This window comes from Misgurnus anguillicaudatus, chromosome 14, assembly GCF_027580225.2.
Source record: "Misgurnus anguillicaudatus chromosome 14, ASM2758022v2, whole genome shotgun sequence".
Classification (NCBI taxonomy): Eukaryota; Metazoa; Chordata; class Actinopteri; order Cypriniformes; family Cobitidae; genus Misgurnus; species Misgurnus anguillicaudatus.
Window position 1 is genome coordinate 14,525,170 of NC_073350.2, and position 15,862 is coordinate 14,541,031.

At 38.4% G+C, this 15,862-nt stretch overlaps 1 protein-coding gene across 3 annotated transcripts; it reads right to left on the bottom strand.

The window, feature by feature from the left end:
* Nucleotides 1-22: 22 nt before the first annotated feature.
* On the bottom strand, nt 23-15,603 carry hap1 (huntingtin associated protein 1). Of its 3 annotated transcripts, XM_055184030.2 has the most exons (15): nt 15,241-15,600; nt 10,275-10,351; nt 10,053-10,169; nt 8,670-8,761; nt 8,452-8,560; nt 7,367-7,445; nt 7,152-7,282; nt 6,942-7,016; nt 6,384-6,595; nt 6,091-6,306; nt 5,692-6,011; nt 5,422-5,616; nt 5,127-5,229; nt 4,402-4,436; nt 1,418-1,557 (listed from the first exon to the last, which is right to left on the bottom strand). In XM_055184030.2, the coding sequence occupies exons 1-14, from the start codon at nt 15,389-15,391 to the stop codon at nt 4,403-4,405; spliced, it is 1,911 nt and encodes a 636-aa protein (XP_055040005.1). In that variant the 5' UTR covers nt 15,392-15,600; the 3' UTR covers nt 1,418-1,557; nt 4,402. The 3 variants fall into 3 exon arrangements, with proteins under 3 accessions (XP_055040004.1, XP_055040006.1, XP_055040005.1); XM_055184029.2 differs by lacking the exon at nt 4,402-4,436 and having other exon boundaries at nt 23-1,557; nt 15,241-15,599; XM_055184031.2 differs by lacking the exon at nt 5,127-5,229 and having other exon boundaries at nt 1,374-1,557; nt 15,241-15,603.
* Between the last annotated feature and the right edge of the window lie 259 nt (nt 15,604-15,862).

Here is a 15,862-nt window from a genome sequence, read left to right on the forward strand (position 1 = left end):
AAAACATAAGAACAAGTGAAAATACATTGAAATGTTTATTCCCGTGTAATACGAAAGTTTTTACAGTGCCCAGAACAGTTCATGTACATACAGTGAGTTCAAGGGCTTCAGTGTGGGATACTTAATGAATAACAACAATATTGCATCTGTTTAGAGATTTAACCTGTGAATCAATTCTTTACATATTATACAAGAAGTGTTTGCTTTCATTTAAATATATTAATTTTTAAATATTATTATTTCTGAGATTCTGGATTAGAAAATACTACATCATGGCCATTTGAAAACCTCAAAAGCAAACACTGTATATCTTATTATATGTATCTCATGACATCCAAATGTGAGATTGGTTGCCAGTTGCAAATCCACGTATACAATGTTGATGGAGAAGTAGCAGTTAACTGGGTTACTATTCTCTATGGCTCTCGAGAACTAAACTGCAAAAAAGGTGACATCACAATTTAGTCATTTATGTACTGCATCCCTGATTCTGGCGAAACAATCATAAACAATACAAACTTTACTGGTGAAAATGTGTTGATAAATATACAGTATATAAGCACGGGTGAGTGTATGTGTGTGCACATCAAGGTGTTGCTGAACTACGCACAGTAAAAGTACAAAAGTAGGACTGTATAATGTTTCCCCAATCACCAACAGTCATCACAAAAATGAGTTTGTCCTTCCTTTTACAGCGTGCACATTGCAGGTACAGTACATAACCACACATAATGTACCATGCATTCCCCTGGGAAATAAACTGAATCTGAATGCTCAGAAAAGTGCTATCAAGAAACATTTCAGGGTACACTACAGGCTCTTCTGATGCTTGGTTGCCAGCAAGCAAAACAGAGGTTGTAAAGTATAGTGCAGTATTCAGTAGTGATGCTACAAAATAACATTTTCTACTTAAATTAAAACACAGTGATTTAAAGACGGATTCTCTACAAGAGATGACATTAAAAAAAAGTAAACAAAAATACAATTCCCTTTTGAAGAGATGATTAAAAAAACAGTGCCACGAACATTAAATAAGAGATCGACGCTAATCAGCCTTAAACTTAAAGTCTGTCAATTGATATGGCTTTCAAAAGACCCCATAATAAATGAGGATAGATTAGCTGAATGCCGCAAGGAAGACGATGCCTCATAAATGCTCAGCTATTTGAGTCTGGCTTCTCTTTTCTACTAAAATCCATCAAGCCTCTTGCAACCACTTTATACAGGCCCAGACTTCTGAGTTTTTCCACGAGATTGATGCTGAAAATGCTCTGATGTCCCTGTCCTCTGTATCTTTGTGCAATAGTACCAAAGTCCTGCTGTCTGTCCACTGACGCCGTGGTGAGAGTGTGAGCTGTCACGGCTTTTTGAGTAAGAGGAAAGATGGATTGGGCAGATGCTGAGATCCCGTGCTCTGAAACCAACTGCAGCAGGCCGAGGGATGAGGGGTTGGTGGTATGGTTGAGGTGAGTTGTGGACCCAGAGATCCACTGGAGGGGTGGTGAAGGTCTTACGTGCTCACAGCTTCCACAAGCGGATACACTGCGGGGCCGAACGCTGAGGGGAAAAGGAGAACATGGTCAGATGCTTCGTGGAGATACTCAAAGGCCATAAATGTAAAATGGTATTGGCACGTTTAAAACCCTTTAAAGGAAGTGTTTAATGTAACATGCATAATGTTAGTAGTATTATTTTCTTAGTCTCATTAAAACCTAAAAGTGAGGGATGTAATGGTCAAGTATGGTAGCCCATACTCAAAAATGCGACCTCTGCATTTATCTCATCCCAGAGTAGTGAACACACAAACACTCAGTGGGTAGCAATTGGGGTTAAGGCACTGCTATATGTTACAAATTCATTTCATATAATAGCTGTCATACCTTAACCTACAAACTGGGATACAAAAGTCTTTCATATTGAAATCTGGGATTCAAAATCTAATTTGGTGCTATATATATAAATCATTTTCTCTAGTAGTTTCAGACTTTTGGACCCCAGTATATATGTGTATAGGAGAGGAGAGAAGACAGAGTTAGTAACGAAAGGATCCTGATGCTGTTGTGTTAAAATGTTTTGTTATGTTGATGAATAAGAAATAAGGCCCAAGGTTAGAAAAAGTAAGTGAGTTACTGGTAACACTTTATTTCGATAATCCACTTTAGACATTTTACTAATTTAAAGGCAGGATAGGCAGGAATTATCCAAAAAAACTTTTTTACAAATTTGTTTAAACTGTCTTTATATACCAATACATAAGTAAAATGTAAGTACTCTGAAAAAGAGAGTATAAAAATCTGTAGACTTCTCACGACTGTCCATTCCATTCACTCCACCCCCTCCCTTCTGGGTTTCTTCTAAAGCCACGCCCCCAAAACACATGAACGCGCTGGGAGCAGCATTTACCTCAGACGAGCGGAGAGGAAGGAGCGCGGTGCATGTAGTAACATCATGTCACAATCACATGTAATAATACACCTAACTTTATCACTATGAATATAAACAAATAGGATGGCTTTTAGTACTCACTATTAAGTCAGAGTTTTGCATGGAAGAGTTTCCGTGATGAAAGCATTGTTGACTCTGATGAGGACTACACACCGGAGACAATACCGCTACCGCATCATCGACTCGAGGAAAAGCCACGTGATATTTACTCTCGTTTGATTGCTTCGTTTATTCCTTTTTTTGCCTTGTTTGCCTTCGCTGACTGGATATGCAGGTACTGAGAGTTCTAAATGCTCTTTCTCTGCCGTACTTTTGCTCTTCCTAGAGTGCCTCGTGCACGTTCAAATCAATCGGGTGTGCGCATGTGTGGGCTGATCCCATAGCAACGGGTGGTGCCATGGTCGCGAGACAGAGTGATAGTCACGCAAGCCAATCATTTGTTTCATCCCGAATGGAAATAATTAACTGTGTTTAAAACAGTTGTGAAAGGTCTACAGACACTCGAGTTTTATACTCTCTTTTTCGGAGTGCTTGCATTTTAGTTATGTATTTGTATATAGAGACAGTTTAAGCAAATTTGTAAAAAAGTTTTTTAGATAATTCCTGCCTATCATGCTTTTACGTAACTTCGTAACAGTTTACAATAAGGTTGTATTTGTTAACACTTAGTTAAAGGTGCAGTGTGTACATTTCAGCGGCATCCAGTGGTGAGGCTGCAAACCGCAACCAACGGCTTAGTCCACTGCTCATCCCTCGCTTTTGAAACACATAGAGAAGCTACAGTAGCCACCACCGGACAAACATGTCATCGTCGGAGACAACTTAGTACAAAAAAATTGTCCGTTAAGGGCTTCTGTAGAAAAATGGCTGCACAAAATGGTGACTTCCATGTAGGGGGACCCTCGGTGTATGTAGATAAAAAGGTCTCGTTCCTAGGTAATAAACACATAACAGTTCATCATGAAAGGTCTTTATACACCCCTGATAACATAGTTTTGTATATTATTTTGCATTTCTGTCAAGAAATACTTCTAAAAATTACACACTGCACCTTTAATGCATTAGCTAACATTTACTTGTCAATCAACAATACTTCTACATCGTTTATTAATGTTAATTCATGTTAATTTTAGCATTTACTAATATATTTTTAAAATTAAAAGTTTGTTAACTTTAGTTTTAGTTTTAAAACTATGTTGTTCATTGTTTGTTCATGGTGCAGTGTGTACATTTTAGGAGAATCTATTGACAAAATGCAATGTAATATACATAACTATGTTTTCATTGGTATAAAGACCTTAGATAATGATCTGTTATGTTTTTATTACCTTAAAACGAGCTGTCACTACATGCACCGCGGGTCCCTTACATGGACAGCACAGTTTTTTATAGTAACCCTAAACTGACAAACAGCTTAGGGTTACTGACCTACAGAGAGAGCATTGCGCCCCCTGAAGCCATGTTACGGCCGCAAAGTCCTTGATTATTACGCCAGAATGAGAGTATAGTCCTAGACATATCTACCTAGAAAATCACAACTTTTAATTTTCCGTCGGTCCTAAAAGTCTAATCAGATTCAATAGATTGTGCTAAGCTATGCTAAAAGTGGTAGCCCCAGACCCGGAGATCGGCTGAATGGATTCCAAAACGGTAAAAATCAAATGTTTATGAGTATCCCTTTAAGCCTTCGAATGCAATTTACAACCTCACCACTAGATGCCGCTAAAATCTATACAATGCACCTTCAATGCATTTACTAATGTTTACAACCTTATTGTAAACTTTGCAACAATATGTTACCTTATCCTACTAACCCTAATCCCTACCCTAACAGTCTACTAATACTGAGAGTTAGTTGATATATAGTTATGAAGTAGATTATCGAAATAAAGTATAATCAAAATGATGATGATCCCAGTAAAGTATTCAGTTAAAATTATGCCTGACACTTCTTACATTAAAACTGTACAAAGAGACGGTTCCAGCGTTTCCTGAAGGACAGAAGGAGGAAGAGATAATAAACAAGAATAAATAAGAAAAATTATGCTGGGAGACAGATCCAAAAAAAGTTTGTACTTAAAAACATGGTTTGGATCAATATCAAAGCTCATGATTTGATGTCATAAATCATTTCTTCTTACATTTTGTACCATACAGTACCCTGTCACCAAAAATGGTCAAAATATGTACCCCAGCTATCACTAAGACGGTTCCTTTTTAAAAACTTCAACTTTGGACCTAAAGAGTTTGTATTAGTACATATTGGTGCCAAATGTATTCATATCTATACTGCCCTACAAAGCCAAAGCGCAGTAACTACGCATTTGGTCAAAATCGAGTTAAGGGTTGAAATGGGCTTTGTGAGATCTGATGTCTTGTGACAAAGTCTCCTGATTCAATTTTGTCCCATTTCAGAGAAACATGTGTGCCAAAATTGCAGTAACATATTTGACTGCCTGGTGTAAAAACTTTAAGAGCTTTTTTCTCGGTTTCAGTGTTTGCGTAGTCACTGCACTTAGCCTTTGGAGGGCAGTATACCTAATGGTACATATTAGGACCTTTTTAAAGGGTACTGCAAAAAGCAAATGCTAGAATTAAACCTTGATAAGGCATTTGAAGCAAGAAAGCGCATGATGGCTAAATGAAAGTCCTGAAACAAGCATTGTGTGATCATGTCTTACCTGGTGGAGAATGAGGAGAGGAGAGCAGAGGGATGAAGGATCTGACAGCTAGGGACAGGGAGTGTGGAAGAGTTCTGAGGGATGTTAGGCCCGGATGAAGTGACTGCGTTGATGTTAGGAAACACAAACTAAAATTCAGCTGCTGTATACATGATCAATACCTACATGATCTACCACTATACTAGAAGCAAGGCCAATAAAAAATATGGTAACAGCTGTGGGCGTGGAAAATCATAAACATATTCAAATTTCAAAACATACAAAAATGTGGTGTAGCAAATAAACAGGCCCTTACCCACAGTGCTGGGCATGAAGTTGGGAAATTTAGATGGATCAGGTTCATCCTCCTCCAAGTCATTGAGGCTATACACTTGCTGGAGATCGACGTCCAGCTCTCTGAAGTCTTTGGTGAGAACTCCTGGCCGCGGGTGGAGGATGCCTCCGAGATTGGGTTTCGCAAGTTGTTGCCATTGGTGTAAAGTGACTGAACCTATGGACAAACTACATTTAAATATGCAACTTTATAGCAAAAGTTCCTCTTTGTAAACACTGCATGTCTGCTCACCCTCCAGCGGCTTAACAATCTGCAGACGTTCGGGCAGATACGAGCGTGAGGAGCCTGAACCCGAGGAGTGTGCGGAGGTGCCGGAGTAGTTGGTTCCCGTGGAAACTACGCTGTCATTGGGTGTTAAGAATCCGCTGGATCCACCACCACTCCCGCTGCTTCCGGTCTGGAGGGCTCGAAGTTTCCTCTCTCTCTCCACCTCGAAGAACGGCCGCTCTGACGTGTGACTCTCCTGTCGCTCTGAGAGAGACCTCAACGCTGCCTGTAAATCCTGCCCACCTGGTGTCCCAGGCTCGCCCAAACGCTTCAACTCCAATGACCTGTGTGTGAAATACAGTTGTTATTTATTACTGATTGACGTCCTAAATTTAGCAGACGGTAGATTTCGCAGACACTGACCCGTGCTCATGTGCGTGTGTCGGCGGGGAGTGTTTATCCTCTAAGTTGATGCTAGCAGAGTCCGATTCATTATAACTGGTGCGCGGCGTACTGATTCGACTGGAGCGTAATGACGCAGGGCTCGAACCCGGAACCTGGGGTGAGTGGACTTGAGGACGCAGCCGAGACACCTGATTGGCCACTTTCACAGTCTCGAACACACGGAATGGGTGATTCCTGCAGCAGGAAATTCAAGAAAATGGTAGCAATGCATTGCATACGGATAATAAACATATAATTAGTTTATAACTCACTTGTACTCAGTGGGCGCCGGGCTGTCGAGGCCTTTCCGGAAAGTCCCTTCGATCTCAGCCGCAAGTGAGTCCATTGGGAGGATGGCAGCCAGGGTGCTGTACCGATGAACGGTGCTGTTGGGTAAACTCTTATTGTGCAGGTTTTTTATGTCTTCCCTTGCTTCATGTAGCATGTCTTCACATTCAGAGTACCTCTCCTGCAGTTCCTTCAGCTGCCACCAGAGGGAGACAAATATCATTATTGTTAATAGTAGCATTTGCAGACCCAGCATAAACTTCAGGTCTTGTATGTGCTGTGCTGAGTTTGGGTGACAATTGTGAAAATAATAAATTTGTTAAATAGACGTGTTACTACACACTAAGCACGTGTACTATATTCTTATTAGTAGCTGAAAGATGAATCATGCAAGCCAAAATATTTAATATCTAAGCACGTCAGGAGATTCAACAATGATTTCTGGTTTCTACGTTGTCCAATACTCAGTACACAAGGGGTTAAAAATGAAAAACATGCACTCTTTTAATGCCTGGGATGATTTGTTCTTCTAAGGATCTTACCTCGGTTTTAAGCTGTGACTGCATTTCTCGTGAGGCGTTGAGATGTTGGGTCAGCTCCTCGTTCTCAGAGGTGACCTGAAGGAAGACAAGTTTGAATATTTATTTGCATTAAATGATCCGAAAAAAGTATACAAATGGGTCTGAAAAGTTTAAACTTTAAATACAACGACAATACTAGTGTCTCTGCGTGTGTGCGTGTGTGTGTCTAACCCCTTTGCAGCGTTGTTCCAGATCAACAATCTGTGCCAGAAGAGTGCTAATCTCTTCTTGTTGTCTTAGAGAATCTTCAACCCTCCGTGCCAACTCGTCTGACAGCGATACGACCTGCTTATTTACACTCGCTGGTGAGAGATACGAGAACTTTTAAAGAAAATGAATCAATTTGAATCGTGAGCTAAGCATTGTGGGTAATGTAGTTTACTCACTGAGTTCGTCCACACACACCATCATAAGCCGCTGTTCTTCTTCCTCATAATTGTTGGTCTCGAATGTTATCTCATCAGCCTGAAAAATAGTAATAGGGGTGCAAACATTTACCTTATGTCACAGTACTGACAGTTCCCAAACAGCTTTTTGTTATTTGTTGTGACAGTGAGTCTCATTCACATCTCGCACGTAGTCATTTACCACAAATATGTGACAAATGTGCACTGACTTCTGATGGATTTGTTGGGCATGGGTATTAAAGGTACAATGTGTAAAATTTCGGAGGATTTACTGGCAGAAATGGGATATAATATACATTACTATATTATCAGTGGTGTATAAAAACCTTACATAATAAACAGAGTTGTTTTATTACCTTAGAATGAGCTGTTTTTATCTACATGAAAGTCACTGTCATGTTTCTACAGTAGCCCTAAGCGGACAAACTGCTCTATAGAGCCCGTTTTGTCTTTACGTTGTCACAGACAATGACGTGTTTGTCCTTTGGCGACTACCGTAGCTTCTCTATGTGCTTCGAAAAGGACGGATGACCTTTGGACTGAGCCATTGATTGCAATTCACAGTCTCACCGATAGATGCTGCTAAAACTTCCTGATTGCACCTTAAACATTTATTTTAATATTATTATATGAATATTATTAATTGAAATAAAAAACTAAGATGCCCTACAATTAGTTTTAATTATTTTATTTATCCAGAATGATGCAGTTATTAACGGTGACTTAAGCTTTATTCACATTAGCATCGACTAGCAATAGCAGAGCGACGCAATCTCATTGATTTCAATGGAAGTTTGGCGACCGGAAGGGCCGTGTCCAGTCACGCGACAAGATTGAGAAAAGTTTAACTTTATGCAAATTATGAACGACTTTCTGGAGCGACTACCAATAAAGGTGAAGCAGTGGAGTTCACATCATTTACTGGAGTGGACGTTACTCACTTGTTTATGACAACCAGATTTAGAAACGCCCCCAATGACCTTGTTGAAAGAGACGAGCGACACATAGCGACAAAGTCGCATGTAATGTGAATGCGGCCTTACAGTGAATGTTTTTTTACAAACCTCTGAGCGTAATTTGAAGTTCTCCTCCTCCAAACCCTTGAGTTTTTGATGAAGGAAGTCATAATTGACACAGTTACTAAGAGATGTTGAGGAATCATTGCGTATAAGTCTAAAAAGAAAAGCAAGACATGTATTAGTATGACAGAATCAAGTCCTTCACTGTGTGTGTGTTTGTTTGTGTGTGTGTGCGTGCGTGCGTACGTGTGTGTTACACTCACAGTGTTTCAGTGGCATGCTCTAGATCTTCAGTGCTGGCATAAAAGTGCAGGAGATCATCTCTCATAGAGAGCTCATGACGCAGCTGTGCTATCTGTAAGGACAGATCCAGGATCAGCATTAATGGAAGAGTTGAAAATTCTCTCTTAATTTACTATCCCAATTTTATTTGACTTTCTTTCAGTTAAACACAACTCAAAAATGGCATCATGTTATTAACCTATATGGAGCCAGCATGGCGTAGAAGTTTTTTTTTTAAGTGAAATGATACATTTGTAAGAAAAAACGATTAATATTTGGAGGATTCTACATTTGAACTCTTCATATATTAACACACTGAAGTTATTTGAACTACTTTAGTGATGGACATATGTACTTTTTGAAGCCATGCTGTCCCCCATATAAGATAACATGACGGCATTGAAAAAAATATTTGTTCGTGTTTTACTAAAGAAAGGACATACATCTGTGATGGAAAAAACATAGTGTGAATAAACATCTATAAGTCGAAAATAGTAATTAAACAATACATAAAATCAAAATGTATAAGACACAGCAGCATTTTTTTTATTCTTCACAACATTCAAGCATCTATGGCTATATTCATGGCGAGAACTGGTTAACTCATACACAAGTTGATTCATACACCAGTTGGGGGAGGGGAAATCTGGCATCCCCAACTGCTTGTTTTTGGCCTGTGGGAGGAAACCGGAGTACCCACTGTACACCATGTAAGACTGTAAAAAAAGATGGACGTAGTGTCCGTGACGTCACCCATAGGTTTCTGAAGATCGTTTTTTAAGCTTAAAGTAGGCGGTGCCTGCCGTCCCGCGCATCACTCGCGGATATCCAAATTGGGTAAAAAGGCAGGACGTGGGTGAAGCTGATGTGACTGCTGAAACCACGCCCGTCTAGCTCGATGGTGACAGCAGTGGCTGTTCAACCGTCACTCAAGTGGCCACGCCCTTAATTATAATTTAAAAGGATGAGTTACAAAAAAATTCACCCCCCTCACAGTTGTCATGAAGGGCAAAATTAGCTATACAGACCAAAAACACTTTTTGTACCAGGCTGTAAACATATTATTTTCTACTGTAAAGTTGGGCATATTAACAATAGTAGTCTACGGGAATTGACTCCCTTTTGGAGCCTGCCTCTAGCGGCCAGTCAATGAATTGCAGTTTAAATCACTTCCGTATTGGCTTCATCAGAGAGATCGTAAGGTTGCCCCTCGGTGTAAACCCACCCTGACACAGGAAGAGGCCATCTGACCTAGCTGAAACCGGGGACCTTCATGCTGTGATGCAACAGTGCTACCCATTGAGCCACTGTGCTGCCCCACACCAGCATTTTGGTGCATTTAAATGCAGGACACATTTATTTACCTCTTCCTTGGCGATATCCAGCTGTTCGTCCAGTAGCTTGTTGCGTTGAGTCAGATCTTTATTTTGCTTGAGCAGCGATTGGCCAATCCGGGCTGCCAATTCCAGATCCCTCTCTTTCTGCAGAGAAACACAATCACGTGGGAGATTTATTATGCCGTTAGTGGACGAACAGCAGCATAATAGTTTACACCACGTATACAAACATGCCCAAGACTCTCTCACCTCCTCAAGCAAATGTGTGACGGCCTCAATATCACGATACGTCTTTGTGATTTGACCGACTCTGTCTGAGCACAACACTGCAGAGGAAAAAACAGACATTGGTAGTGAGATGGGTTCGTGATTAAAGTATCAGATAAAAATACATATTCATATGACCTGCAGTAGCCTACAATTAGATTTTTGCAAAATTGGGCATGCCTGATTTTAAAGCAACACTAAAGAGTTTTTGCTGTTGTAAATAATTTAGCATACTGCAGCATAGCTGGCTCTGATTGGATTTTAGGTCTGCCGCCAAGCAAGTTTTTGTAGTTTTCACTCGAACTACAGGACCGCAACCCGACGGTTGGAAACTTCTTTAGTGCGGTTTTGGCCGATAGACGGCTGCAAAGCGAATGTGAAAGTGCTGTTCACCCTGTTTCGAGTGGATGAACGACTGAAACTTTTTTGGAAACGTTATTTTAAGGTAAAAAAAACTCTTTGGTGTTGCTTTAAAAGAGTCATCTACCCACATACTTTGGAGTAAATTGATAAAACTGGTCTACAGAAAACTTTGTGCTTCACAACTTATACGTTTATTTTAATTTGCAGTTTTGGACTCGCCGGCGGGTTCGCAGAGATCAAGGAGTTAAAGTTTTTGTCATTATTTATTTTCCCATTATGTTCTTTTAAACCTGTATGAGTTTCTTTATTCTGTTATACACAAAATAAGATATTTTGATATATGATGGTAACTTTTGAATGTACCCAGTTGCTTCCATAGTATTTTTGTCCTACTATGGAACCAATTGGTACAGTATGTCAACTGTGCTGCTTACCATCATTTATCAAAATATCTTCTTTTGTGTTTAACAGAATAAAGAAACTCATACAAGACGGTAAGTAAATGATGACAGAATTTACATTTTTGAACAAACTATAAATATATGAGTAAAAATGTCATTCTTGTACATATGTGCAACATATTTGAGTAATACGTAGGTATTAAACAGCAAAGTTTTTGATATAAAAAAGTGCAATTAGTGAAATAGTCATATATGACTGTATTGACGTCTGTATTGACGGTGTACAATACAAGTGCATTGCACAGAACTGCAAAGTCAAAGGGACCCAGGCAAGACACAAATAAAACAAAGACATCTGTGCTGTCAAGAGCACATCCTCTTTTCAGTCTGATCCTCATTAAGAGTTAAATCTCTCATTCTTATCCCTGCTTACAAATACCAATCAGATCTGTACTTACAAACATCTCAGCATGAAGGACACAGATCCAGGACACTTGCTCAATATCAATTATATCTGTCACTAAGATAAATGTGCTTATGTTAATATTGTAGATGATTCTAAATATACTATAACACATTTGCTGGTTTGGTTTATTCAGCGCTGGTATTTTCACTCAGCGTCCTTCAGTCTTTCCCTGAGGCATAATCAAACCTGGAATGAGGCGTGTTTGACTTTGCTAAACTAAAAGCTTGGCAGAAATTTACATCACTGCAGCTTGGCTCTTCAAAGTCCACAGTAATGAAAGATTTAACCTTGTAGACACACTTTAACATACTGCTGATGTTATCAAAGGAACAAAGCTACCAGAAACCAGAGCAAAAACAGGTCTCCCATACAGGTTAGACCAGTGTTTCTTAAACTGGGGGGCATGTGATGGCCCCCCGGGGGGTACAGTTTTATGACAAAATACATAATTTTGTCATACATTTTGTTTAAAAAAAAATCAGAAAAAAGGCTACTAACCAATAGTACAATGTGTCATTCAAATTCTTAGAAGTTTTAGATTGTTTCATGTCATGAATTTTCTTTGAGAGATGTGAAGGGATGCATAATTGGGGTGGGGGTGCATTCAAAAGTTTGAGATCCACTGCTAGGTAATGTGTCAGATATACATGCACATACAGGCTTTGACAGCTGCAATCATTTTGACATTGTGAGCTTGTGAGGCTCTTAACGTAAAAATAATTTAATGTGCCTTGTGGACACAATGACGTCACATTACACAGTAGTGCCTTTTAAAAAATAAAAACCTATGGGATCAAAAGCAACGTTCCTGCAAATCCCACTGCTCAGACCACAGCAATATTGAACCTCTACATGCCAATTGCCAAATTACAGTAACAAACCAAACCAAAATAGTTTAAGTCAATAACAGCTATCATTGGCTTAAGGTAAATCTTCACTTTGACCTCACAGAGATGTGCTTATGTTTGGCTTTATGCTGATAAGGGAAAAATACTGGGTGATTCTCACGAAACCATTGAAACACCACGACACTAATGATTTTAGCTTTAAAATGTGTAATATAGTAACACTAAAAAGCATCAGAATTAACACAATACTGTGTTCTACCTTGCACAATGTGTGATTTCAACATAAGAATTTATAATTGTAAATTTTATCTCATTTTCTGCTGAAATTCTCATTACCGCAATGTGTCCGGCTGTGTTTGAACATGCGTTATGTTGTAATTTAATCAAATGAACACAAAAATATTAAGAAAATAAATAAATGGATGTTTTGCTAGACTACTTTTGATGACAGAAAAAATATTTACTGAATATTCATGTATAATAATAATGAAGAAAAATTAGGAAAATGATGTGTCCATGCCTGATGTTCTCATCCTCCGCAACACTTTTTGAGAACAGTTTAAGCACACATACAGAATTTGAATAAAGTTTGATTTTGAGTCACCAAGCACATGGACCAGTTACTTCAAGATGGCTACCAGGTAAGATCATTTTTTTACAGTTAATTTGAAATATTGTCTTGTCAGAATGCTTACACAACATTTTGATTATCATTACCGCAACAGATGCTTATTAAATGTTAATTTAATTAATAGAAGCATAATACTTTGATTTTAAATGCATGTGCAGAATCTCCAAATTATGTTCTTTCAGGTTTGTCATGTCATTTTGAAAATATGTCAGTGTTGATGTTTTCGGACTGTTGCGGTAATGAGATTTTTTAGGACTAATTTTTTTAATTATGTTACAAAAAGTGTTAAATGATAAGTAAAAGTTTTTAAATTAATGTTCCCATTTACTCCAGACTTTGTTTTTCAATGTCTGGTGGGAAAAAAAGTCAATTTAAGCAATTTTTACATTTTCATGCTTGGCATTTTTAAAACCAAGTTTTCGTGAGAATCACCCTACTACATGTACATATTGACAACCAACTAACCACTTAGCCACACAAGACTGCAAAATAAATATGTTTACGAAGATAAGATTTTAAAGGGTGTGCTTCTAATCAAAACAGTAACAATAAGCAGATGTCAACATGGACTGGTTGTGTGACATTCCCTCATCATTGGAAAATATCAATAAAACTTTAAAACATAAGATATACAAATAGAGCTATCTCTATTCTTTTGCACAAAAGAATAAAAAATAACAAAATACAGCATGAATTAATAAAGAATAAGAATAAATGGATATTAAATAGCCATACAGAAGGAACATTAAACAGTTTTGGTTTCTATATCAACCATTTTGTGTTAACAATTATGCACATGCAGATCAGGTTAATACATATTTTAATGTTTGGTTTTACGGATATTGTGACCCTGTCTGTGCAATCCAGAGTAAAGTCTCATAATCTAATAATGATATTAGGAGCATCACAGTTTGATTTCAATCATTAATTTCAATCACTGACATGACCTTACTCTGTCAATATTAAATATATCAAGGTTATATTTTTACAGAATGTACTTTAAGTTATGTATGATTTTATGTTCACTCTCAGAAAAGAAAGTACAAAATTTCTTACTAGGATAGTACTTTTTCAAAAAGTACAATTTTAAAACGTAAATGTAAAACGTGCATATTGGTACCTCAAAAGTACACATTTTTCCTTAGAGGTACATACTGGTTCCTCAAAGGTACATATCTGTACCAAAATAATGCATAACGTATTAGGACCTTTTTAAAATGTACCATCCCGGTGACAACTTTTATACCTTTTTTCTGAGTGTAAAAAACAGTAATAGCTGCTAATTTTCACAAGCAGGGTCACATTTGTGTTCACTTTTGTATGATTAACAATTTTGGTGCTATTTTGGGTCAGCACACTTTGATGTCCACTCTCAAATTTGGTTCTTGAAACAATTTGACTTTATTCATCTTGTAAATCTGCTCAACACCTGAAAGCAGTTCAGTTAAGTCTGTGATTTACGTCAATGTGAAAATGAAGGACATGAGGATACTACAAGCTGGACTGATCTTCTGCATGCATGACAGATTACAGTGATTTACTAAATTGGGTGTCAATCCTACATCATTCAAACCATCGGGCCAGGAGTGGTTAAACCTTATGTTTACGTAATGCTATTTAAAAACAAAGAATTAACTAAAACAATAAAACCAGACAGCCATTTCATAACCTCCTATTTGCATATGAAGGTTAATGAGTGTGAGATTGTATAAGGTAAATAAAGGTGTGATCTGTAAGTAATCTGAAGACATTTTGTACATAGTTTTGACCTTGTGGATACGCAATTCTAAAGCTATCATCTGTCAATCAAACGCCTGATTTGTTTACCATTATTATGAAACCAAAAAATGGAAATCACAGGTTTGAGGAGAAACAACACACCGTATTATATTGTTTATCCTAAATTTATCTTTTCCAATAACATCTTAATTTATGCCTTTTTAGTAGATCACCCTGCGCTGTCACTATCGCATTGTGTTTCTTAATATCACACTATTGTTATTTTACATTACAAGCACTTTGGTGATACAAACATACACACTAAAACTGATCATTTTCCTGACACATAACAGCCAGGAATTGGCAGGCTGTGCATGTGCGTGCACCCCAGCATGCCAGACCCTTTTCTGCAGTAACTATGACCTTCATCTCTAACTCTTCCTCTGCATGCTCTTTTCTTTCGGTTACCCCTCTAGCTCTCCTTCAATCCCTTCCAAAGTATCTTAAGCTCTGCTGTTACCTTGCACCAGCTCTCTGCACAGCCCATTAGCGTTGGGTTCCTCTTCTTCCTCAGGTTCTTCATCATCCTCATCATGACTCATGCTGCTATCTCTCTCGCTCTCGTCCAGTCCTGAACTGCTCCACACCTCTACATTCCCCACATGCTCCATTTCTGCACTTCAGTGCTACTAAGATCTGCAGTGTGTCTGTATCTGTCTCTGTCTCTCTCTCCGCTGTATGTGCTCAGCTAATCTATGACACCAGCTTGTGCTGCCAGTCAAACTCCTGCTGAAACAGATGCACTAATGCACAGGCTCCTATACGTTCCCAGTGTGTGAAGAGTGTGTCACTGCTGCTCATGACTGATCGCAGCTCAGACTCACCTGGCTGCACTGAGCCACAGGAGAAGCACAAGTATGTAAGGGAGGGCAGGGGAAGAACAGACTAGGAAAACTTGAGATGCTGATGTATTTAATATTTTGATAATAATATGAAGTATTAGGATGTTAGATTTTGTGTAATTATTATGAGAAAATTGTTTACATTTTTTATGTTTTAATTTTAAAATTATGAGTTGTCTTGCAAATAAAATGCACCCCTGTTCAAACAGAATATGGTACGTTCCAGATTAATGTCATAAT

What these genes read in the sequence shown, in the direction of transcription:
- hap1 (XM_055184029.2), bottom strand. Translation starts at nt 15,391, where the DNA reads ATGGAGCATGTGGGGAATGTAGAGGTGTGGAGCAGTTCAGGACTGGAC. An exon ending in GTGCAGAGAGCTGGTGCAAG is followed by an intron (nt 10,352 to 15,240) that starts GTAACAGCAGAG and finishes TTTCCTCTGCAG; the next exon opens with TGTTGTGCTCAGACAGAGTC. An exon ending in TGGATATCGCCAAGGAAGAG is followed by an intron (nt 8,762 to 10,052) that starts GTAAATAAATGT and finishes CTGTCCTTACAG; the next exon opens with ATAGCACAGCTGCGTCATGA.